Source organism: Callithrix jacchus, chromosome 19 (genome assembly GCF_049354715.1).
Source record: "Callithrix jacchus isolate 240 chromosome 19, calJac240_pri, whole genome shotgun sequence".
Lineage (NCBI taxonomy): Eukaryota > Metazoa > Chordata > Mammalia > Primates > Cebidae > Callithrix > Callithrix jacchus.
The window spans coordinates 38,685,247-38,709,931 of NC_133520.1; the positions used below are offsets into that span (position 1 = coordinate 38,685,247).

General features: G+C 46.6%; 1 protein-coding gene across 2 annotated transcripts; it reads left to right on the forward strand.

Moving 5' to 3' along the window:
* Positions 1-54: 54 nt before the first annotated feature.
* PRSS38 (serine protease 38) lies at positions 55-24,685 on the forward strand. Of its 2 annotated transcripts, none has more exons than XM_035280896.3 (5): positions 55-242; positions 1,320-1,482; positions 2,309-2,580; positions 23,690-23,832; positions 24,170-24,685. In XM_035280896.3, the coding sequence occupies exons 2-5, from the start codon at positions 1,337-1,339 to the stop codon at positions 24,422-24,424; spliced, it is 816 nt and encodes a 271-aa protein (XP_035136787.1). In that variant the 5' UTR covers positions 55-242; positions 1,320-1,336; the 3' UTR covers positions 24,425-24,685. The 2 variants fall into 2 exon arrangements, with proteins under 2 accessions (XP_035136787.1, XP_035136786.1); XM_035280895.3 differs by lacking the exon at positions 55-242 and adding an exon at positions 413-592.

The window sequence follows — 24,685 nt, forward strand, 5'->3', positions numbered from 1 at the left end:
GCCACCATGCCTGACCTACTTTCTCTCTCTCTCTCTCTCTTTATGGCTGGGCAGCAGATGTATAAATTGTCATCGACCTAACAATTAAGTTGGCCATGGAGAAAGCTGAGTACATCAGGATTTAAAACACAGAATTCTCAGGTGGACCTGACTGTGGGATGGAATGCCAAACCGAGGCTGAGGTATCTTGGGCAATGTCACATGGCCGGCTTGGGAGCCATCATGTGCCCAGGTCCAGAGAGGTAAATCCCGAGACACAGACATGTGCTGGGGGTGCAGTCACATGTCCAGGTCAGGCGCCCTCACCTGCTGGGAGTGCCATCAACTGGTGGGGGCCAGTCACGGGTTGGCGTGCAGCCATCTGGCGGGGCCCAATCCCATGCTGGAGACACGGTCACGTGTCGTGGGGCACAGTCACCCGCTGGGGGCGCTGCCTCCGGCCTCATGGCTGCCCCTACTTCCGGCATGGGTACACCCGGGCCCTCTGCCCTGGGCCTTCTGCTGCTGCTCCTGGTGGGGCCCCCAGCCTGGGTCGCTGCCTCGGGCCACAGACACGCGGAGAACCAGGGAATCTCCCTAACTCGCAGCGTGGGTAGGTCCTGTCCCCGGGGCGGGCGGCTGGAGACAGTGCCCTTGGGCGCTCTCGGTGCCAGGCCTCCCCCTACATGTCTCTGGCACCACCCCGCCCCTCCCCCGTTTCCCCTGCTGCCCCTTCCACCTGAGTCCCCGCCCCTCCCCGATGTCCCCCACTGCTCCTTCCACCTGTCGCCGCCCCCTCCCCCACATCCCCTGCTGCTCCTTCCTCCTAAGTCCCCGCCCCTCCCCCACGCCCCTGCAGCCCCTTCCTCCTGAGTCCCCGCCCCTCCCCCACGTCCCCTGCAGCCCCTTCCTCCTGAGTCCCCGCCCCTCCCCCACGTCCCCTGCAGCCCCTTCCTCCTGAGTCCCCACCCCTCCCCCACGCCCCCCGCTGCCCCTTCCTCCTGAGTCCCCGCCCCTCCCCCACGTCCCCTGCAGCCCCTTCCTCCTGAGTCCCCGCCCCTCCCCCACGGCCCCCGCTACCCCTTCCTCCTGAGTCCCCGCCCCTCCCCCACACCCCCCACTGCCCCTTGCACCTGTCGCCGCCCCTCCCCCACGTCCCCTGCTGCCCCTTCCTCCTGGGTCCCCGCCCCTCCCCCACAGCCCCCACTGCCCCTTCCTCCTGGGTCCCCGCCCCTCCCCCACGTCCCCTGCAGCACCTTCCTCCTGGGTCCCCGCCCCTCCCCCGTGTCCCCTCCCGTGGCCCCAGCGTGGCTCCACCGTGAGCTCCGTCCTCCCTGCAGCCTGTGGCCGGCCCAGCATGGAGGGGAAGATCCTGGGCGGCCGCCCGGCGCTGGAGAGGAGGTGGCCATGGCAGGTCAGCGTGCACTACGCGGGCCTCCACGTCTGCGGCGGCTCCATCCTCAACGAGTACTGGGTGCTGTCGGCTGCGCACTGCTTCGGCCGGTGAGGGGGCGCGGGCCCGGGACGGTGTGGGGAGCTGGGCCTGCACGGCGTGCCCATAGCGGCTTGGATGGACCCCATGCAAGCCTCCCCCTTCACCACTGTCCACCCCTACAGGGCCAGGTCTTCACCAGTCAGGCTGGGTCAAAGCACACAAATCGCGTCCCCACCCTCCCCCAAGTGCACAGCCAGGTCCTCAAGAGTGACACTGGTCCCCAAGATCACGGCCAGTCCCCACATGCAAAGCTGATCCCTTAAGGGTATGGTTAGGTTCCCACGAGCTAAGCTGGTCCTCAGATGCAGAGCCTGATCCCCCAAGTGCACAGCCAGGTCCTCAAGAGTGACACTGTGGTCCCCAAGATCACGGCCAAGTCCCAGAAGAGTGAGGCTGGTCCTCAAGTGCACAGCCAGGTCCCCATGAGTGAGGCTGGTCTCCAAGCACCTGGCCTTCCTGGTGGCTCCTCCAGCAGCCGGTTCACCACAGCTGCCCCGTACAGCAGGCATGGCTCTCCTGTGGTCATCTGGCCTCCACAGGGATGTGGGCAGCCAGGTTGTCGGTAAGAATGAGAGCAGGTCTCACAGGCATGGGCTGCTGGCCTGTACAGCTGGTGGCCGTGTACAGACTTTGGTCCCCAGAGCCTCCATGGGCCAAGTCGACTCCTTAGGGGGCACCTCTGCCAGACAGCCAGATAGGTCCCTGCTGTGCTGCCGGAAGAAGCTGGCTTTTCAGTCCCACTGAGTGCCAGCCTCCTGTTCTTGGCCTCCCCGAGCCTGTGGGCTGACCACACAGGAGGCAGCAAGCATTATCCCTCTGTTCTCACCCCCACAGGGACAAGAACATCAAAATCTATGACATGTACGTAGGCCTCGTGAACCTCAAGGTGGCTGGCAACCACACCCAGTGGTATGAGGTGGACCGGGTGATCCTGCATCCCTCATATGAGGTGTACCACCCCATCGGAGGCGACGTGGCGCTGGTGCAGCTGAAGAGCCGCATTGCGTTTTCTGACTCCGTGCTCCCGGTCTGCCTTCCACCTCCAGATCTGGACCTTACCAGTGCCAATTGCTGGGCTACAGGATGGGGACTAGTGTCACAACAAGGTAGGAATACAGTGCAGGGCTTTGTGGGCAGAGTGAAGGCTTCCATTCCACCACAGGGAAGAAAATGGTCTGCCAGCTCAGGGGGTCCAGATGTTTGGGGACTGGAGTCCTCACCCGTCAATCTACATTTGTTTGTCAGTGTGGGTGTTGTGTTGTTTTATTTCTGATTGGCTTTGTTGTATGCAGAAAAATACATACGGCTGCTTTGATGTGAAGTTGCTGGGCAGTATATCAAGAGCACAAATTTAAAAGCATAGCTTTCCTTAAGGTTGTAAATTGAACTTAGAAATCCTTTAGCTCATTTAAAAACCATTCGTTATTAAACTTTCCTCCACAAAGCCCTGTGCATTCTTTCTAGATTTATACCAGGGCACTCTTCAATATTTAGGACTATTCGAAACAGATTTTTATGATTGCATTTGCTAATCAATCACAGCTATTGATTTTTGTATATTGATCTTATATCGTCATCTTATAGAACTCATTGTTAGTAGTTTATCAACTGATTATTTTGACAGCTCTAGATAAAATATTATGTTTTCTTCTAATAAAGACTATTTTATCACTTTCCTCCCATATTTGATTGTTTATTTCTTTTTCTTGTCTTCTTACAATGGTTGGAACCTCCAGTAGAGATGATGCCAGGTCTTTTCGTGGTTCTCTTTGATTGGAAATTCTTCTAACGGTTCACTATTGCGTTTGCAGCCTGGCCTGCAGATTTCAGGTTCATATATTACACCAGATTAAGAAAGTTACCTTTTATAGCTGAATTACTTAATTTAAAAAATTATAGATAATTATTGATTTTATCGAAATGCTTGTGGCAACTCTTGAGAGGATCATATAGTTTTGCTCTTTTAATCTATTGATGCCAAGAATAGGCATTTAAGCTGGGCACTGTGGCTCACACCTGTAAATCCCAGCCCTTTGGGAGGCTGAGATGGGAGGATCGCTTGAGCCAGGAGTTTGAGACCAGTCTGGGCAATGTAGTTAGACCCCGTCTGTACAAAAAATGCTGAATTAGCTGGGATTGATGGCATGTTCCTGTAGTCCCAGCTTCTCGGGAGGCGAGGGTGGAAAGACTGCTGGAGCCCAGAAGGTCAAGGCTGCAGGGAGCCAAGACTGCATGCACCAAAGCCTGACCGACAGTGTTTTCTCTTAGCTGATTTCATGTTTGTTTGGCATCAGTGTACTGCTGACTTCGTAGAATGAGTCAAAACTTTCCATCTATTTGTATTCTCTGGAATAGTTTCTGTTAAACTAAAGATTAGCTACTTCTTGAAGGTTTGATGTGGCCATAAACACTCTGATCCTGGTACCTTTTGCAGGAATGAATGATTACTACTATCTTACCTTCTGTTATGGCTACTGGTTCATTCCAATTTTTACATTTATTCTTAGGCCAATTTTGATGGATTATATCTTTCTAGAAAGTTCATTTTATTCCAGATTTTGAATATAATGATACTGTGTAATGTAATTCATGTACTCTGTTATTTTTCTGACCTTTCTTCATTCCTGATCATAGTTTCCAAAATTGTCTGTTCTATTGTATTTTTTACATAAAACCACCTGCCACAGATTTTGCACTTGTTCTGTGGGGAGAGAGTGGTGCATGGGACTTTATATGTTGGGTGCTTTGCTGTTTGTTCCTAAAGCCATCTATTCATTCGTTAAAATACCAAACTTTTCTAATTTTTCAAATTGAAAATACAAAAGATATTCAACATTTTATACGTTTTCTACGAGCGAATTGAAAATTATAACTTGTCTTTTGAAGTGTCCTTTGCTCACGTTACAGGGTTTGAATTTTTGTATATTTGTTATTCATTTCTCAAAACTACGTGCTCCCTATTTTGATTTCTTTTCTATATCCAATAATATAGGACAAAAATTTTCATATCTACAAAAAAAGCTATCGGAATTTTATAGGCATTGCATTTAATATTCAGACCATTTTGAGTAATGCTGACATTTTAACAATATTAAATCTCCCTATCCATGAACATGGAATGTATTTTCATTTATTTGAGTCTTTAATTTCTTTCAGCAATGATTTGTAGATTTCAGTATACAAGCTTTTCACTTCCTTCATTAAATTTATTTCCAAAGTATGTTATTATTTTAGATGCTATTGTAAACGAAATTGCTTTTATAACTATCTTTTTTAGATTGTTCATTGGGTGTGTATAGAAATACAACTGATTTTTTATGTGTTGACCTTATACTCTGAAACTTTGCTAAATTTGTTTATTATATGTAGTAGTTTCGCTTTTCTTTTTTACAATAATTTGTTGGGATTTTCTATGTATAGGATCATAATCTATGAATAGAGAGAGTTTTACTTCTTTGCTTCCAATTTTGATGGCTCTTATTTCTTTTTCTTGTCAAAATTATCTGTCTAGAAATTAGCAGTGATCAAAGCAGACATCCTTGTTTTGTTCCTGATCTTAGGGGAAAAGCTTTCAGTCTATAACCATGGAATATGATGTTAGCTATCTGTTTTTAAATAAACACCCTTAATGTTGAAGTTTTTCTAGATGAATTGAGATGATCATATGTTGTCTTTTTTTGTTGTTCTGTATTATTATTAAAAATAATGGTATATTACATTGATTGATGTCCTTATGTTGAATTACACTTGTATTCCTTGGATAAATCTCACTTTGTCATGGCTTCATATGCTGTTGGATATAGTTTGCTAATGTTTACTAAGAGTTTTTACATCTATATTCTTAAAGGTATGATCTGTAGTTTTATTTTCTTATGATATCTTTGGCTTTGGCATTAGACTAATGCTGGCCTCATAGAATGAAACATGAAGTGATGCTTCCTCTTCTATTTTTTGGAGGAGTGTGATAAAGATTGATGTTAATTCTTCTTTAAATATTTGGTAGAATTTACCAGTGAAGCCATCTGGTTCTGTACTTTTCTTTGTTAGAAGATTCTTATTATTGAATCAATCTCCTTACTTGTTATAGGTCTATAAAGATTTCCTATTTTTTCTTTGTAAGTTTTGATAATTTGTCCATTCATAGAAATTCGTCTATCTCATCCAAGTTATCTCATTTATGAGATAAGTTATTTCACAAATTTATAATCATTTTTATGCATTTGTCTTTTGAATCTGTGGCAAATAAAAAGTGGAATTAAAAACCAAAATGGCAATAATAGTTTTTATATTTGCCCATACATTTACCTTTACTTGTCATATGGCTTTGAGTTACTGTTTTGTACCCTTCCGTTTCAAGGTGAAGCGCTCCCACTAGCATTTCCTCTATGGAAGATCTAGGAGTGCAGACTTCTGTGGCTCTTGTGTCTTCGTAACATCTTCATTTCTCCCTCATTTCTGAAGGGTGGTGTTGCCGGATACAGGATTCTTGGTTGAAAGGTTGTTTTTCCTTTCAGCACTTTAAGTACGTCATAACACTGTCTTCTCCTTAGTTTGTTATAGGAAATTGGCTATCATCTTATCGAGGATATTTGTACATGACTAGACACTTCTCTCTCGCTTATTTCAAGATTCTCTCATTGCCTTAGTTTTTGACAATTTGGTTATAATGTGTCTTGTTGGGTATTTGAGTTTATAATACTTGGAGTTTTTTCAACTTGAATTTGTAGATTTGAATCTTTCAGCAGATTGGGAAGTTTTGGACCATTATTTCTTCAAATATTTTTTCTACCTCATTCTGTCTCTCTTTTCCTTTGGAAAATACCATAATACATATATGGTTCATTTGATGGTGTCCTAGGAGTCTCTTAGGCTCTCTTTACTTTCCTTCATCTTTTTTCCTTTCTACTCCTTAGATTTTATAATTTAAATTGTCCTATCTTCAAGTTCACCTATACTCTTTTGTACTTGCTCAAATTGCCTGCTTTGCCCCTCTAGTGAAGTTTCCATTTTAATGGCAAATATTCTGTTTGATTACTTTGATAATTTCTGTTTACTAATAGTATCATTTTGTTCATATATCACTTTCCTGATGTTCTTTAATTCCTTGTCTGTATTTTCCCTTAGCTCTTTGAGTATAATTAATAAACTTGTTTGAAGTCTTTGTCTAGACTTTTTTATGGATGGTTTCTGTCTACTTATTTTGTTCTCTTGAGTGGGCCATAGTTTTTTGTGATTTTTGTTGTTATTATTACTGTTATTGAAAACAGGAGTATTGGGGTTTATACTTTTGAATATATAATGAATATTATATGTGGCTAAGTATTGATTATAATAATATGTTAACACTGGAAATAAGATTCTCTCCAAACTCAGGTTTTTCTGTGTTTTTTTTTTTTTGAAACGGAGTTTCGCTCTTGTTACCCAGGCTGGAGTGCAATGGCGCGATCTCGGCTCACCGCAACCTCCGCCTCCTGGATTCAGGCAATTCTCCTGCCTCAGTCTCCCGAGTAGCTGGGACTACAGGCACGCACCACCATGCCCAGCTAATTTTTTGTATCTTTAGTAGAGATGGGGTTTCACCATGTTCACCGGGATGGTCTCGATTTCTTGACCTCGTGATCCACCCGCCTCGGCCTCCCAAAGAGCTGGGATTACAGGCGTGAGCCACCGCGCCTGGCCCCCTGTGGTTTTTTGATTGTTGAAAACTATAATAGTCTGTTTAATAATTTTCCCAAACTATTTTGCAAAGACTGTATTCCTTCTCATGTGTGGTCACTGAAATCTCTGTTTCTTGGCTTCTATTAGCTACTGTTTCAACACATACTTTCTTGAATGCACGAGCTAAAAACTAATCAACCTAAAAAAATTATTCTTATGATCTTTGCAGATTAGCTCTGTGCCAAGGCACTTTTTCAATACTTAGCCATGCTTGCACCAAGCCTAGAGATCAGCCTGAGGTGGAAGTTTTCATCTTCTCAGGTTTACGTACGTGCATGTGTCTTACCCTGGGCATGTTCATGCCCTTCTAAATTCCCTCAAGTACAGAGGTGCTTTTTCTAAAAATCTTTTCCAATTTATTTACTTTTCAAATTATATATTTTTTATTTTTTATAGGTTTAGGAGGTACCAGTGCAGGTTTGTTACATGGATATATTGCATAGGGTGAAGTCTGGGCTTTTAGTGTAACCATCACCCAAATAGTGAACATTTTACCCAGTAGGTAATTGCTCATCCCTCACCCCCTTCCCATCCTCCTACCTTGCTGAGTCTCCAAAGCATATTATTTCACTTTCTGTGTTTATGCGTGCACTTTATTTAGCTCCTACTCTTTTTTTTTTTTTTTTTTTTTTTTTAGCTCCTACTCTTAAATGAAAACAAGCATTATTTGACTTTCTGAAGTATTTCACGTAAGATAATGGCCTCCATTTTATCCATGTTGCTGCAAAAGACATAATTTTATTCCTTTTTATGGCTGAGTAGTATTCCATGGTGTGCATGATATATATTATTTATTTATGAATTTAAAATGATATATGCACACAAACACACCACATTTTCTTTATTCAATCCTTTGTTGATGGGCACTTAGTGTGGTTCTAGTTTTGTTTTGTTTTTTTTTTTTTGCATGCTGTTTCTGGGTGAGTTCAAAGGTTGACGTGGTTTGGATGTTTGTTCCCCCCAAATCTCATGTTAAAATGTGCTCCCCAGTGTTTGAGGTGAGGCCAGTAGAAGATGTTTGGATGATAGGATGGATGCCTCATGAATGGCTTGGTGCCACCTGTGCAGTGATGAGTGCATTCTTGCTCCATTTGGTTCATGTAAAAGCTGGACTGATGTTTAAAAGAGCCTCGCATCTCTCTTGTTTATCATATGACATGCAGCTCCCCTTTCACCTTCTGCCCTGATTGTAAGCTTCCTGAGGTCTTCACCACAGGCAGATACTTGCACTATACTTCTTGCACAGTCTGCAGAACTGTGAGCCAAAATAAACCTCCTTTCCTTATAAATTCCCCAGTCTCAATTATCCTTTATAGCTATGCAAAACAGACTAATGGTCGTATCTTTGCTATTGCAAATAGTGCTTCAATAAACCTGTGAGTGCAGGTACTGTTTTGTATAGTGATTTATTTTCCTTTGGATGAATGCCCAGTGGCGGGACTGCTGGATTGAATGGTAGTCTATTTTTAGTTCCTTAAGAGATCTCTGTATAGTTTTCAATAGAGGTTGTACTAATTTTCTTTTTTATTCTTTAACTTTTATTGTAAGCTCAGGGGTACATATGCAGGTTGTGCACGTTTGTTACATAGGTAAACATGTGCCACGGTGATTTGTTGTACAAATTATCCCATCATCTAGGTATTCAGCCCAGCATCCATTAGCTATTCTTCCTCATGCTCTTCCTCCCTCCATCCCCCATAACAGGCCCCAGTGTGTGTGGTTTTCCCCCTCCCTGTGTCCATGTATTCTCTTAACTCAGCTCCCAGTTATGAGTCAGAACATGTGGTGTTTGGTTTTCTGTTCCTGTGTTAGTTTGTTGACGATAATGGCTTCCAGCTCCATCTATGTCCCTGCAAAGAACATGATCTCATGTTTTCACAGCTCCATAGTATTCCATCATGTGTATGTACCACATTTTTAAAATCCAGTCTATCATTGATAGGCATTTAGGTTGATTCTTTGTCATTGCCATTGTGAATAGTGCTGCAGTGAACATATGTGTGCATGTATCTTTATAACAGAATGATTTATGTGACTTTGGGAATATACCCAGTAATGAGATTGCCGGGTCAGACGGTATTTCTGCCTCCAGATTTTTGAGGACTTGCCACACTGTCTCCCACAATGGTTGAACGAATTTACACTCCTACCAAGAGTATAAAAGTGTTGCTTTTTTCCCACAACCTCACCAGCATCTGTTGTTTCTTGACTTTTTAGTAATAGCCATTCTGACTGGTGTGAGATGGTATCTCATTGTGGTTTTGATTTGCATTTCTCTAATGATCAGTGACATTGAGTTTTTTTTCATGTTTGTTGGCTGCATGTATGTCTTCTTTTAAGAAGTGTCTGTTCATGTCCTTTGCTACTTTTTAATGGGGTTGTTTGGTTTTTATTGTAAATTTGCTTGAGTTCCTTGTAAACTCTGGATATTAGACCTTTGCCAGATGGATAGATTGCAAAAATTTTCTCCCATTCTGTTGGTTTTCTGTTCACTCTGATGATAGTTTCTTTTGCTGTGCAGAAGCTCTTTAGTTTGATTAGATCCTGTTTGTCAATTTTTGCTTTTGTTGCAATTGCTTCGGTGTTTTTGTCACGAAATCTTTGCCCATGCCTATGTCCTGAATGGTATTGTCTAGATTTTCTTCTAGGGTTTTTATAGTTATGGGTTTTACATTTAAGTATTTAATTCATCTTGAGTTAGTTTTTGTAAATGGTGTAAGGAAGGGGTCCAGTTTAGACTTCCTGCATATATCTAGCCAGTTCTCCCAGTACCATTTATTAAATAGGAAATCCTTTCCCCATTGCATGTTTTTGTCAGGTTTGTTAAAGATATGATGCAGTCTTACTTATGAGTTTCTATCCTGTTCCATTGGTCTACGTGTCTGTTATTGTACTGGTACCATGCTGTATTGGTTACTGTCGCCTTAGAGTATGGTTTGAAGTTGGATAGTGTGGTGCCTCCAACTTCATTCTTTTTGCTTAAAATTATCTTGGGTATTCAGGCTTTATTTTTTGTTTTATGTGAATTTTAAAACAGTTTTCTTCTAATTCTGTGAAGAATGTCAATGGTAGTTAATGGGAATAGTATTGAATCTATAAATTACTTTGGGCAGTCTGGTCATTTTCACAATATTGATTCTTCCTGTCCATGAGCATGGAATGTTTCTCCATTTGTTTGTCTCCCCTCTGATTTCTTTGAGCAGTGGTTTGTAGTTCTCCTTGAAGAGGTCCTTCACTTCCCTTGATAGCCATATTTCTAGGTATTTTATTCTTTTTGTAGCGATTATGAATGGGAATTCGGAATTCCCATTCAAATTCATTATTTGGCTCTCTGCTTGCCTGTTGTTGGTGTGTAGGAATGCTAGCAAGTTTTGCACATTGATTTTGTATCCTGAGACTTTGCTGAAGTTGCTTCCCAGCTTAAGAAGCTTTTAGACTGAGACAATGGGGTTTTCTAGATACAGGGTTTCTAGATCATCGTCTGCAAACAAAGATAATTTGACTTCCTCTCTTCCTACTTGAATACCCTTGATTTCTTTCTCTTGCTTAATTGCCCTGGCCAGAACGTCCAATACTATGTTTAATAGAAGTGGTTAGGCCAGGCACTATGGCTCATGCCTGTAATCCCAACACTTTGAGAGGTGGAGGCAGGCAGATCACCTGAGGTCAGGAGTTTGAGACCAGCCTGGCCAACACGGTGGAACCCTGTCTCTACTGAAAATACAAAAAAAGTAGCTGGGCGTGGTGGCGCACACCTGTAGTCCCAGCTACTTGGGAGGCTGAGGCAGGAGAATTTCTTGAACTCAGGAGGCCAAGGTTGCAGTCAGCCGAGATTGCACTACTGCACTGCAGCCTGAGTGGCAGAGTGAGACGCCGTCTTAAAAAAAGAAAAAAAAGTGGTGAGGTGAGAGAGGGCGTCCTCTGGCGCTGGTTTTCAAGGGCAACGCCTCCAGCTTTTGCCCATTCAGTAAGATATTGGCTGTGGGTTTGTCATGTATGGCTTTTATTATATTGAGGCATGTTCCTTCAACACCTAGTTTACTTAGAGTTTTTAACATGAAAGGATGTTGAATTTCGTCGAAGGCCTTTTCTGCATTTATTGAGATAATCGTGTGGTTTTTGTCTTTGTTTCTGTTTATGTGGGGGATGACATTTATCGATCTGTGTATGTTGATCCACCCTTGCGTTTCAGGGATGAAGCCAACTTACTGTGGGATAAGCTTTTTGATGTGCTTGCTGGGTGTGGTTTGCCAGTGTATTGTTGAGGATTTCTGCATCGAGGTTCATCAAGTATATTGACCTGAAGTTTTGCTGTGGTTGTTGTATTATCTCTGCCAGGTTTTGGTATCGGGATGATGCTGGCCTCATAGAATGAATTAGAGAAAAGTTCCTCCTTTTCAATTTTTTTGTAATGGTTTCAGTAGAAATGGAACCAGCTCTTCTTCGTACCTCTGGTAGAATTCAACTGTCAATGCTTCATGTCCCAGGCATTTTTTGGTGGGTAGGCTGTTTAGTACTAACTCCATTTCAGAACTTGTTATTGGTCTGCTCAGGATTTCAGTTTCTTCTTAGTTCAGTCTTGGGAACATGTATTGTCCAGGAATTTATTTTCCAGTTTTTTAGTTTATTTTTTAGATTTGTCTAGTTATGTGCATAGAGGTGTTTATAGTATTCTCTGATGGTTGTTTGTATTTCTGTGGGGTCGTGGTGGAATCTCCGTTATCATTTCTGATTGTGTTTATTTGATTCTTCTCTCTTTTCTTCTTTATTAGTCTAGCTAGTGATCTATCTATTTCATTAAATTTTTTAAGAAAACCAGCTCCCAGATTCATTGATTTTTTTTGAAGGGTTTTTCATGTCTCTGTCTCCTTCAGTTCCTCTCTGATCTTGGTTATTTCTTGTCTTCTGCCTGCTTTGGGGTTTGTTTGCTCTTGGTTCTCTAGTTCTTTCCGTTGAGGTGTTAGGTTCTTAACTTCAGATCTTTCTAGCTTTATGATGTGGCCATTTAATGCTTTGAGTGAGTTTCTTAATCTCGTGTTCTAATTTGATTACACTGTAGTCTAAGGGACTGTTTGTTATGTTTTCAGTTCTTTTGCATTTGCTAAAGAGTGTTTTACTTTTGATATGTGGTCAATTCTGGAGTACATGCCATGTGGCGATGACAAGAATGTATATATATTCTGTTGTTTTGGAGAGGTCCGGAAGTGTCTGTTAGGGCCACTTGGTCCACAGCTGAGTTCAGATCCTGAATATCTTTGTTAATTTTTTTGTCTCGATGATCTAATATTGTCAGTGGAGTGTTAAAGTATCCCACTATTACTGTGTGGGAGTCTCAATCTCTTTGCAGGTTTCTAATAACTTGCTCTATGAATCTGGGTGCTCCCATATCAGGTGCATATATATTTAGGATAGTTGGCTCTTCTTGTTGATTTGAACCCTTTACCAAGACTTGAATCCAGGGAGCCAAGCAGCATCATTTTGTGAGCTCCACTTCTATGGCACCTCATAAGTTAGGACCCACTGGCTTGGAATTCCAGCCTGCCAGTTGTGATAGGCTGGAGACTGCATGAGAAGGACCAGTTCCCCAGGGAGAGGAGCAGTGCCGTCTCTATAGTTCAGTCAGCTCTGCTGTTCCAGACTGCGGGCTCTGGAGAGCCAGACAGTCTGGATGAGGAAGGGTCCTCCACAACGCGACACAGCTGCGCTACCAAGAAGCAGCCAGACTGCATCTGTAAGCGGCTCCCTGATCCCATTCCTGCTGACACAGGACCCCCCTCCCACTGTGTTAGCCGGGCTGCTGTCAAACTCCCGACCTCAGGTGATCTGCCCACGTCAGCCTCCCAGAGTGCCGGGATTAGAGGTGTGAGCCACTGTGCCTGGCCTTAAAGAGCCTGATTTCATAGCACACAGTTGTTCATAGTAGTCTCATTAATTGTAATTTCTAAAAGGGGAGTAGTCATATTTCATCTTTCCTGATCTTGGAAATTTGCATTCTATTTTCCTCTTGGTCACTGTAACTAATGGTTTATCAATTCTGGCTGTCTCTTCAAATAACTGATTTTTGGTCACTGATTTTCCGTATTACTTTTCTGTTTTCTATTTCATTGATTTCCACTCTCATCCTTATTATTTTTTTCCTTCTGATTGCTTTGAATTTAATTGTTCTTTTTCTACTTTCCTAAGGTAGAAATTTTGAGTAGCTTGTGACCTTTCTTCTTTTTCTAATATAAGCATTTAAAGCTATAATTTTCTTCTGTGCACTGTTTTAAACGCCTCCCACAAATTGGTATACCGTGTTTTTGTTTTCATTTAGTTAAGAATATTATCTAATTTCCCTCATAATTTTTTCTTTAAAGTTTCTTATTTAATTTTTAGTATTTGGTATATTCCAAATAAAATTTTTTTCTGTTGTTAATTTCAGTTTTAATGCCCTTATAGCAGAAAAAAAATACTTGGTATAATTTTAACCTTTCGAACTTATAGAGACGTGTACTATGGCCTGGCATATGGTCTGTCCTGGTACAGGATCCACGTGTGTTTGGAAAGAATATGTGTCTTGCTGTCATTAGTGTGGACATTTTTATAAGTCACAGGTCAAGTTTGAGACATAGTTTATAAACTGTAAAATCCACAATATTTATTAAGTGTACAGCTTATTTTAATATATTCCTTTTTCATTTTTAAAAATTTTATTTCCTGTGACATTGGAGTTACAAGGAATTTTTAAAGCAAATTCTAGACACTATTATATTTCATCCATAAATATTTCAGCATACACAAACATTTTATGTAATCTTACTTTATTCTTTTAGTGACAGGGTCTTGCTCTGTCACGCAGGCTGCAATGCAGCGGCAGTCATAGCTCAGTGCCACCTCTAACTCTTGGGCTTAAGTAATCCTCCTGCCTCAGCCTTCAGAGGGGCTGGCACTGCAGGCATGCCTGGATAGTTTTTACACACGGATAGTCCTGTTGCCTCACCATCACCCTCCAAGATAAAGGACATTTCCCTCACCAGAGAAAACTTCCACTCTCCCAGGCGATAGAGCCTCCTTTCCAAGGTAACTACCATTCCGAATTTGTCATCATTTAGTAGCTTTTCCTGTTCTTAAACTTTGTTAATGAAATCATACAGCATGGATTCCTCCGTGCCCAGCTTCTTTCAGTCACCACTGTTTTTGAGATTCATTTGCGTTGTTTCTGTATCAGCAGCTCATCCTTCTTTCCTGTTGCGCTCTCTGAGCATCGGCACGTGGCAAAGTTTCTTCTGTCCGTAGTCCTGCTGCTGGACACCTGGGCTGCTGTCAGTGTCTGGGTCATGAGGCTAGGTCTGCAACAAACGTCACTGTGCAGGTCTTTTGGGGAATAGATGTACTTGTTTATCTTGGGTCTGTGCTTGGTAGTAGAATCTGTTGGCTGTGGTGTAGGGATAAATTTAACTTTATTAGAAACTGCCAAACGCGTTTCCAAAGTGGCCATGCCATTGTTCAGTCCCGTGAGCCACACGGGAGAGTGCTAGCTGCTGCACCTCTCTGTCAACACGTGGTAGTGTCCGTCTTTTTCATTTCAGTCATGCTACTCGTGTGTCGTGGCCCCTGCTCAAGGTTTGCTGCCTTGTAGGAGTTGTGTGTATACTCTGGATATCTTGATATGCATTGCAAATATTTTCCACCAGACTGTGGCTTGGTTTGGAATTTTCTTTTTTCTTTTTTAGAGATGGGGTCTTGCTCTGTTTCCCAGGCTGGTTTCAAACTTCTGGCCTCAAGTGTTCCTCCCACCTCAGCCTCCCAGAGTGTTGGGATGACATTCGTGAGCCACTGCACCTGGCCAGCTTTTAGTTTTCTCAGTAGTGTGTTTTGATGGGAAAAAGTTTTTAATTTTGATGAAGTCCAGTTTATTATTATATTAATATTTTGGTTTCACACGTAGGGTCCTTTATATCCTGTTTATAAAGATTTGCCTATTGTAAGTTTACAAAGGAAGTTTTCAACATCTATTCTAGAAGGGTTCTGAATTTAATGTTTACATTTAGGCACAAGATCCATCTGAAATTAATTTTTGCATATGGCATGAGGAAAAAGCCAAGTTTCAGTGTCCACTTGTTCCAGCCGTGTCGGCGCTGAGTGGTGGTTCACGCCTGCTGTGAGCCTGTGTGTGGCCCCCCCCGACCCCGGGTTTCCGCGCTGCCTGTGGCCCTCTCCTGAGCACTGCCGCTGTAGGTGCGCGTTGTAGTCTGGTAGTCAGAGCCAGCACGGGCACTCTGGAGTCTCTGCACTTCCACCTGTGTTTGGAGTCAGCCTCTTCATTTCTACGAAATGCCTGCAAAGGCTTCCAATGACCCATTGTTCTCCATGGCTCTTGGTCCATTCCCTGAGACAGCCTTTCTTTTGCATCGCCTCCTTGGCTACTCCTTAGGCAGGCTTTCAAAATGTTCATTTTCTCTGTCACCTTGTGGTAAGCTACAGGACTTACATACTCAGCTTTAAGTTTCCTTTGCTTTGAGCAAGCTACGTGGATGTTTTGGCCACGATAACGTGAAAACTCTTATTTCTTTGTAGTATTCACCACTTTGCGTGTCTATGATCATTGTAAATACATATGATATATGCATTTCTTTTTTAAAATGGAATTCTTTATTTTATTTTTCAAAATTGAGCTCAGGCCTTCCTATGTTGCCCAGGCTGGTCTCGAACTCCTGGGATCAAGTGATTCACCTGCCTTGGCCTCCCAAAGTGCTAGGATTACAGACATGAGCCACTGCGCTTGGCTCTACTACTCCATTTTAATGCCAAGGAATAAGTATTCTGGCAGCACAGACCTGGTCCATGCGAGGTAACGTGGGTACATTCAGGTTCAGCCAACGATGTTTTGCATTTTTATTCCTCTTTTCTGCCAGCCCTAAGGAAGCTAATGTTGCCTGAATTCTTCAATAATAAAACACATCCCTGCTTAAATGTATGCACTGAGACAGGTGCAGCAGCTCAAGCCTGTAACCCCAGCACTTTGTGAGGCTCAGATGGGAAGATCGCTTGAGACCAGGAGTTTGAGACCAGTCTGGACAACATAGTGAGACCCCCATCTCTACAAAAAATGGAATAAAATAAAATAATTAGCCAGGCATTGAGGTGCATCCCTGTAGTCCCAGCTACTCGGTAGGCTGAGGCAGGAGGATGGTTTGAGCTCAGGAGGTCCAGCCTGCAGTGGGCCATAATCTCCCCACTGCATTCCAGCCTGGGAAACAGAGCAAGACCCTGTCTCAAAAAAAAAAAAAGGTATGTAACTGAAAAATAAGTTTTTTTTTGAAAGCCTTTATATATATTGCATTTGAGCAACTTTCTCAGACCTTCTTGAGGGCTTAGCGGCCTTTTGACATTGTGAACTTCTTGGAGTTCAGACGGGCGACAGTTTTCCAAGTGCAGATCTCAGATTCCCATGTCTTCTGACATCCTCAATGCACCAAAAACCACACCCACCACGCTTTCTGAGGTAACACTTCCTAAATGTCTTTGCGGCTTCTTTGGGTGTGCTAGGCTGTTGAGGAGCAGCAACCTGAGGGCACCTAGAGTCACTGTCATCCAGCAGAGAGTGCCTGCCAGGCACTTTCTTAATTCTTCCCAGGACTTAGCACAGGTGGCCACAGCCACATGCTCAGCGGGTCTTTATTCCATGTGTCGCTTGATGTTCTCTGTGTCCGCAGGCTTTATTTTATCTTGAGAATATTCTGTTAGCCAGAAAGACTTGAGAACAGACGCAGTTTAATTTTCCAACCCAGAAAACTCCAGCTTCTGTCAGTAAACTACAGACAAGGAGTCAGATCCACTCCATTGCTTGGTTCTGAGTTGTCTGAGCTTAGGATGGCTTTTACGCTTTCATTTTTAAAATCTTATTTTATATTTTGAGACGGAGTCTCAGGCTGGAGTGCAGGGGGCTGATCACAGCTCCCTGCAGCCTCAAACTCTGAGGCTCAAGCAGTCCTCCCACTTCAGCCTCCTGAGTAGCTGGGACTATAGGCGTGTGCCAACACCCTTGGCTAATTTTTGTATTTTTTGGAGAGACGGGGAATCTCACTGTGTTGTCCAGGCTGGTCTCAAACTCCTGGGCTCAAGTGATCCTTCTGCCTCAGCCTCCCAAAGTGCTACAGTTAGCAGCACTGAGACAGTGCACCCAGCCAACACTTTTAAATGATTGGGGGAGAAAAACCCAGAAGAAGAATATTTCATAAAGCATGAAAATTATTTAAAACTCAAAATTCAGTGTCCCTACGTTTTTCTTGGAGCACGTACACGCCCGTCTATTTACATGTTGCCTCTGGCTGTTTCCACTGCAGGAGAGCAGGGTGGAGCAGGGCTGCAGGGAGGAGGCGGCCTGCAGAGCCCAGTGTCTATTCTTTAGTCCCTTACGGAGTTTGCTCACCCTTCTTCACTGTGTGTCCCCTACAGACCGTTTGAAAAAGGGCATCTTCTCTTCCGAGTTCCTCTCCTTTCTGTAGTGCCTTCCTCAGCCAGGAGCAGCTGCTGGCCTTCTCCATTCAGCCTGGAGGTCATCTTACCAAGTCTCTCAAGTTCATTAAGCACATTTTGTATCTTCCATGTCTCCACCAGCAACAGTTTGTGCCACTTCATCCCCCGAGCCACCATCTTCCCAACCTCCTGTATCAGTTTCCTCTTCATTTCTCCAGATTCCACTGTGAGTGCTGCCAGCCACCAGCTCCCCAAACCAACACCACGTTTTTGGCATTTTAAAGAAGCCTCTAATTACTAGATACCACTTCTGTATCATTTATTTATTGCCACAAAAACGCTGCGTTATAAAGAGCGAGGAGCCCTGGTTCATCCAGCAACAGGCCTTTACTGAGCTCAGGCAGCTGTGGGTCGGTGACGTGACCTGTGTGTTCTTCTGGTTGGGCTGAGCTTCTCCCATCGGGCCGCTGGCTGGCCTGGGACAGCCTGAGCTGGGGGGCTGTGAGAAACAAGTACTTTTCCAAGCGGCTGCTTAACTCCGTTTGACCAAACTGTGTCTGTGGCAAAATTGAGATGCGCAGATTGGTGAAATGTAACACCGCACCTCGACGGGAGGAACCACAAGACCTGTGGCAGAGGGCACCCTGTGGGAAAGGTGGGGAAGGGGACCTACATGTGGCAGACGGCACCCTGTGGGAAAGGCGGGGAAGGGGACCTACATGTGGCAGAGGGCACCCTGTGGGAAAGGCAGGGAAGGGGACCCACATGTGGCAGAGGGCACGCTGTGGGAAAGGTGGGGAAGGGGACCCACATGTGGCAGAGGGGACGCTGTGGGAAATGTGAGGAAGAAGACCCACATGTGGCAGAGGGCACCCGGTGGGAAAGGCGGGGAAGGGGCCCCACATGTGGCAGAGGGCACCCTGTGGGAAAGGCGGGGAAGGGGCCCCACATGTGGCAGAGGGCACCCTGTGGGAAAGGCGGGGAAGGGGCCCCACATGTGGCAGAGGGCACGCTGTGGGAAAGGCGGGGAAGGGGACCCACATGTGGCAGAGGGCACCCAGTGGGAAAGGCGGGGAAGGGGCCCCACATGTGGCAGAGGGCGGGGAAGGGGACCCACTAGAGCAGTTCATCCCCTAAACTCAGATATCATACTCAGCGTGCAGACCCTTTACACTGCACAGCTGTTTTCCTCTTTGACTGTGTATGCTTGTGTTCTGTATTTTGCTTCTACACATTACACTGGCGTGGATGCTACTTTAAATCCAGTAATCCTTGACCACAGTTTTCAACAGTCTTTCATTTTTAACCACAACCAGGAAAGGGTTGACCCAAGGTCCAGATTGAGTTCATCCGGAACCAGGACCACCCACCTCCCAGTAAAGCCTCACCCTGCAGCTCCTCACAGACGTCTGCACCCTCCTCCTCTGCCCGGCCGTGTGGGTGGGCAGGCGTCTAGTCCACCTGTGTTGCTGTAAAGGAATACCTGAGGCTGTGTAGTTTCTAGAAAAGAGCTTCTCAGAGTGTGCAGAAGCATGGTGCTGGCATCTGCTGCTCCGACTCATGGGGAAGGCGAAGGGGCCGCATGGCCAGAGGGGAGGGGAGGCCCCAGTCTCTTTTTAACAACCAGCTCTCTCAGGAACTAACAGAGTAAGAGCTCACTCCCCCCACTCCTCAGCACTAATCAATTCATAAGGGATGTACCCCCAAGACCCAAACCCCTCCCATTAGGTCCACCTCCAGCATTCAGAGTTGAATTTGGGATTTGGACAAACATCCCAACTCTAGCAGCAGGGCAGGAATGCTGCCTGCATGTCCACCTGTGATCTCTAGGCCCAGGGTGCATCCTCGCTTCAAGGAACTCTTGTTCCAGGAAAACTTTCCCACTCTCAGCTCAGCCTCTCTCCCCTCGGAGACACTGAATGCATTTCATATGTCTGGTGTCTGTCCATCTGTCTTTGTTTGGGGCACAGAATTGGATTCATTCTGATTCTTGTTCAAAAAACAACGGACTCTTGGTTGGTTCCTGCCGAGGTGTGCTTTCAGCGTTCGCAGGCTCATAATAACACGGACGCCAATCCCACAGGGAGACTGGAGCACTGACAGTAATTCCTGCCAGTGGCCCTGCCCCATCTGGCCGTCCACCTCTCCTCCTCTGAGGGAACTTCTCACCCTGAGTCTTTGACAGACAAGTCATGGAAAGTACATCCATGGATTCCCAGGCCTTTGCAGAGAATCTGTTGCCCTCGGGAACCACAGCCCACAGATTGGAAAGCTCCAGCCTTGAACAAAGGAGCAGCAGACTTAACCCTCTCTAACGAGGACTGGCCTTTCTATTTTCCGTAGTCCCTGAGACGGACACTGGGAACCCTCTCTAACGAGGACTGGCCTTTCTGTTTTCTGAACTCCCTGAGACGGACACTGGGAATCCTCTCTAACAAGGACTGGCCTTTCTGTTTTCTGAACTCCCTGAGACGGACACTGGGAATCCTAACGAGGACTGGCCTTTCTGTTTTCTGAACTCCCTAAGACGGACACTGGGAATCCTAACGAGGACTGGCCTTTCTGTTTTCTGAACTCCCTGAGACGGACACTGGGAATCCTCTCTAACAAGGACTGGCCTTTCTGTTTTCTGAACTCCCTGAGACGGACACTGGGAATCCTAACAAGGACTGGCCTTTCTGTTTTCTGAACTCCCTGAGACGACACTGGGAACCCTCTCTAACGAGGACTGGCCTTTCTGTTTTCTGAACTCCCTGAGACGGACACTGGGAATCCTAACGAGGACTGGCCTTTCTGTTTTCTGAACTCCCTGAGATGGACACTGGGAACCCTCTCTAACGAGGACTGGCCTTTCTGTTTTCTGAACTCCCTGAGACGGACACTGGGAACCCTCTCTAACGAGGACTGGCCTTTCTGTTTTCTGAACTCCCTGAGACGGACACTGGGAATCCTAACGAGGACTGGCCTTTCTGTTTTCTGAACTCCCTGAGATGGACACTGGGAACCCTCTCTAACGAGGACTGGCCTTTCTGTTTTCTGAACTCCCTGAGACGGACACTGGGAACCCTCTCTAACGAGGACTGGCCTTTCTGTTTTCCGAACTCCCTGAGACGGACACTGGGAATAGCCTTGCCCTTTCTATGAGACACGTGTGGCCTTCTCTCGGCAAAATTCAGTAATACTGCAGCCCAGGGCTCCAGGATGCACAGGTGAGCCACGGGCCGCGTGACTGGCTTACAGAGCCCCAGCCAAGGCCAGGAAACCCAATGTAACTGGAAAGTAGCCCTCATGCTTATTTGGGTCACTTGGTGACGTTACATGAGATCGCATTCCACAACAGCACGTATTTCCTCTTTCAGTTTCCCTCTTCTCCCATTCTCCCACACCCAACAAGTCTTTGAAAACGTAAACAAACAAAACCAGCCAGGCATGCTGGCTCATGCCTGTAATCCCAGTACTTTGGGAGGCCAAGGCAGGCAGATCAGCTAAAGTCGGCAGTTCGAGACCAGCCTGACCAACATGGAGAAACCCTGTCTATTAAAAACACAAAATTAGCTGGGTGTGGTGGCAGGTGTCTATAATTTCAGCTACTCAGGAGGCTGAGGCAGGGCAATCACTTGAACCCAGGAGGCAGAGGTTGTGGTGAGCTGAGATCATGCCATTGCACTCCAGCCTGGGCAACAAGGGTGAAACTCCACCTTGAAAAAACAAACAAACAAAAAGACCAGGCACAGGGGCTCACACCTGTAATCCCAGCACTCTGGGAGGCTAAGGCAGGTGGGTCACCTGAGGTCAGGTGGTCACCAGGCCAACACGGTGAAACCTTGTCTCTACTAAAAATACAAAAAGTAGCCCGGTGTGGTGGCGTGTACCTGTAGTCCCAGCTACTCGGGACGTGGAGGTTGCAGTGACCCCAGATGGCAGCACTGCACTCCAGCCTGGGCGACAGAGTGAGACCCTGTCTCAAAACAACAGTAATAGCAACAGCAACCAAACCCTCTGTGTGACTCTTAACCCCCAGACTGTCCTGTCTCCCCCAAACCAAACTCTCTCTGTGACTCTCAACCCCCAGACTGTCCTGTCTCCCCCAAACCAAATCCTCTGTGTGACTCTCGACCCCCAGACTGTCCTGTCTCCCCCCAAACCGAACCCTCTGTGTGACTCTCGACCCCCAGACTGTCCTGTCTCCCCCAAACCGAACCCTCTGTGTGACTCTCGACCCCCAGACTGTCCTGTCTCCCCCAAACCGAACCCTCTGTGTGACTCTCAACCCCCAGACTGTCTGGTTTCCCCCAAACCAAGCCCTCTGTGTGACTCTCGACCCCCAGACTGTCTGGTTTCCCCCAAACCAAACCCTCTGTGTGACTCTCGACCCCCAGACTGTCCGGTTTCCCCCAAACCAAACCCTCTGTGTGACTCTCGACCCCAGACTGTCCGGTTTCCCCCAAACCAAACCCTCTGTGTGACTCTCGACCCCCAGACTGTCTGGTTTCCCCCAAACCAAACCCTCTGTGTGACTCTCGACCCCCAGACTGTCCTGTCTCCCCCAAACCGAACCCTCTGTGTGACTCTCGACCCCCAGACTGTCCTGTCTCCCCCAAACCGAACCCTCTGTGTGACTCTCGACCCCCAGACTGTCTGGTTTCCCCCAAACCAAACCCTCTGTGTGACTCTCGACCCCCAGACTGTCCGGTTTCCCCTAAACCAAACACTCTGTGTGACTCTCAAACCCAGACTGTCCTGTCTCCCCCTGACTTGACTCTTCATAGAATACCTCTCCTACTTTGTCTGATGTCTTTTATTTGTTTTAACTTTTATAATTGTTTCTTTTTTGATGTAAATATTTAGGAAACCAAACATATTATTGGGGTTAGGGTCAGGAGTTAGGCTTACAGTTAGCACTCCTTCAATACGTGGTGGAGCTCCTCCCCATCTGTGGTCAGGACCCCCCCTCCTGGGTCATTGGTGTTACTCCCTGTCTGTGATCAGTCTTCCTCCCCTACACCCCATTAGTGGTAAGGTTTTTCTCCCTATGAGTGGGCCGAGCTTCTCCCTATGTATGGAGGGGCTCCTCCCTCTGAGTGGTCAGGGTTCCTATGTGTGGTCAGGACTCCTCCCTGTGTGGTGGGACTCCTCCCTATGTGTGGTGGGACTCCTCCCTATGTGTGGTGGGACTCCTCCTTATGTGTGGTCAGGGCTCCTCCCTATGTGTGGTTGGGGCTCCTCCCTATATGTGGTCGGGGCTCCTCCCTATGTGTGGTGGAAATCCTCCCTATGTGTGGTCAGGGCTCCTCTCTATGTGTGGTGGGACTCCTCCCTATGTGTGGTCAGGGCTCCTCCCTATGTGTGGTTGGGGCTCCTCCCTATGTGTGGTCGGGGCTCCTCCCTATGTGTGGTGGGGCTCCTCCCTCTGAGTGGTTGGGGTTCCTCCCTATGTGTGGTCGGGGCTCTTCCCTATGTGTGGTGGGACTCCTCCCTATGTGTGGTCGGGGCTCTTCCCTCTGAGTGGTCGGGGTTCCTCCCTATGTATGGTGGGACTCCTCCCTACATGTGGTCAGGGCTCCTCCCTATGTGTGGTGGCCCTACATGTGGTCAGGGCTCCTCCCTACTTGTGGTCAGGGCTCCTCCCTACGTGTGGTTGGGACTCCTCCTTACGTGTGGTCGGGGCTTCTCCCTATGTGTGGCAGGACTCCTCCCTATGTGTGGTCGGGGCTCCTCCCTATGTGTGGTGGGGCTCCTCCCTCTGAGTGGTCAGAGTTCCTCCCTATGTGTGGTCGGGACTCCTCCCTATGTGTGGTGGGGCTCCTCCCTCTGAGTGGTCGGGGTTCCTCCCTATGTGTGGTCAGGGCTCCTTCCTATGTGTGGTGGGACTCCTCCCTACATGTGGTCAGGGCTTCTCCTTACATGTGGTCAGAACTCCTCCCTACATGTGGTGGGGCTCATCTCCATGGGCTGCCCCTTGCTGTCCACTGTGAGGCAGGAACCCCCTACCCCACCCGAGGCAGGTGCTGCCTTCTCACAGGAGTTCCCCTCCCACAGGTGAAACCTCAGACGAACTGCAGGAGGTGCAGCTCCCACTGATCCCGCAAACCTGGTGCCGCCTGCTCTACGGACACATATCCTACATCATGCCTGACATGTTGTGTGCTGGGGACATCCTGAACATTAAGACCGTATGTGAGGTGCGCCTGCCTGGTCTGTGAGGCAGAGGTCATGGGTGCCCTGTGCCTGCGGCCCCCAGGGAACCCCCACTCTGGCCTCCCACTGACTAGCAGGAGCCCTGCAGCTATACCCTGAGCTGAGCAGGGCGATGCATGGCAATGCGTGAACGCCACAAGCCTGCAACCGGCCTCCCCTGCAGCTCTGGGCTGTTTTGCAGCCAGTAGGGGGGCTGGGTGAGAGGGGGGCACTGGCTCCTTCCAGCAGGGTCTGCAGGGCCACCCCCTTGCACCCTGACAGACAGGTGCTAGAGGCAACAGGTCTGGGACTCCCAGTTCACAAGAACTCCTTCCTTTACAGGGCGACTCCGGGGGTCCACTCGTCTGTGAATTCAACCGCAGCTGGTTGCAGGTTGGAATCGTGAGCTGGGGCCGTGGCTGCTCCAACCCTCTGTACCCTGGAGTGTACGCCAGTGTTTCCTATTTCTCAAAATGGATACGTTATAATATAGAAATCACACCCGCTCCTGCTCAGCCAGCCCCTGCTTTCTGTCCAGCTCTGGGGGCCACTCTCAGCGTCCTTGTGGCCATGCTGGTTGGCTGGTCAGTGCTGTGAGGCCAGGACACACCTCTAGCATTCTCATGGCTGCATACTCTGCCCCAGCCCAGCTGTCTCCAGACCCCTAAGCACCTCCTGCCCTGCTCTCTCTGGAGCAGGCAAGGTCCACCCATCCCGTGGGTGGATGCTGAGTCAGGAGATGCCGAGCAAATGTGCAGAAGAAGAGAGGGAAGGGGGAGAGGGGCTGGCCAGGCACGACCCAGCCGGGCAGAGTGCACCTGAGATTTGATAAGATCATTAAATATTTACAAAGCAAGC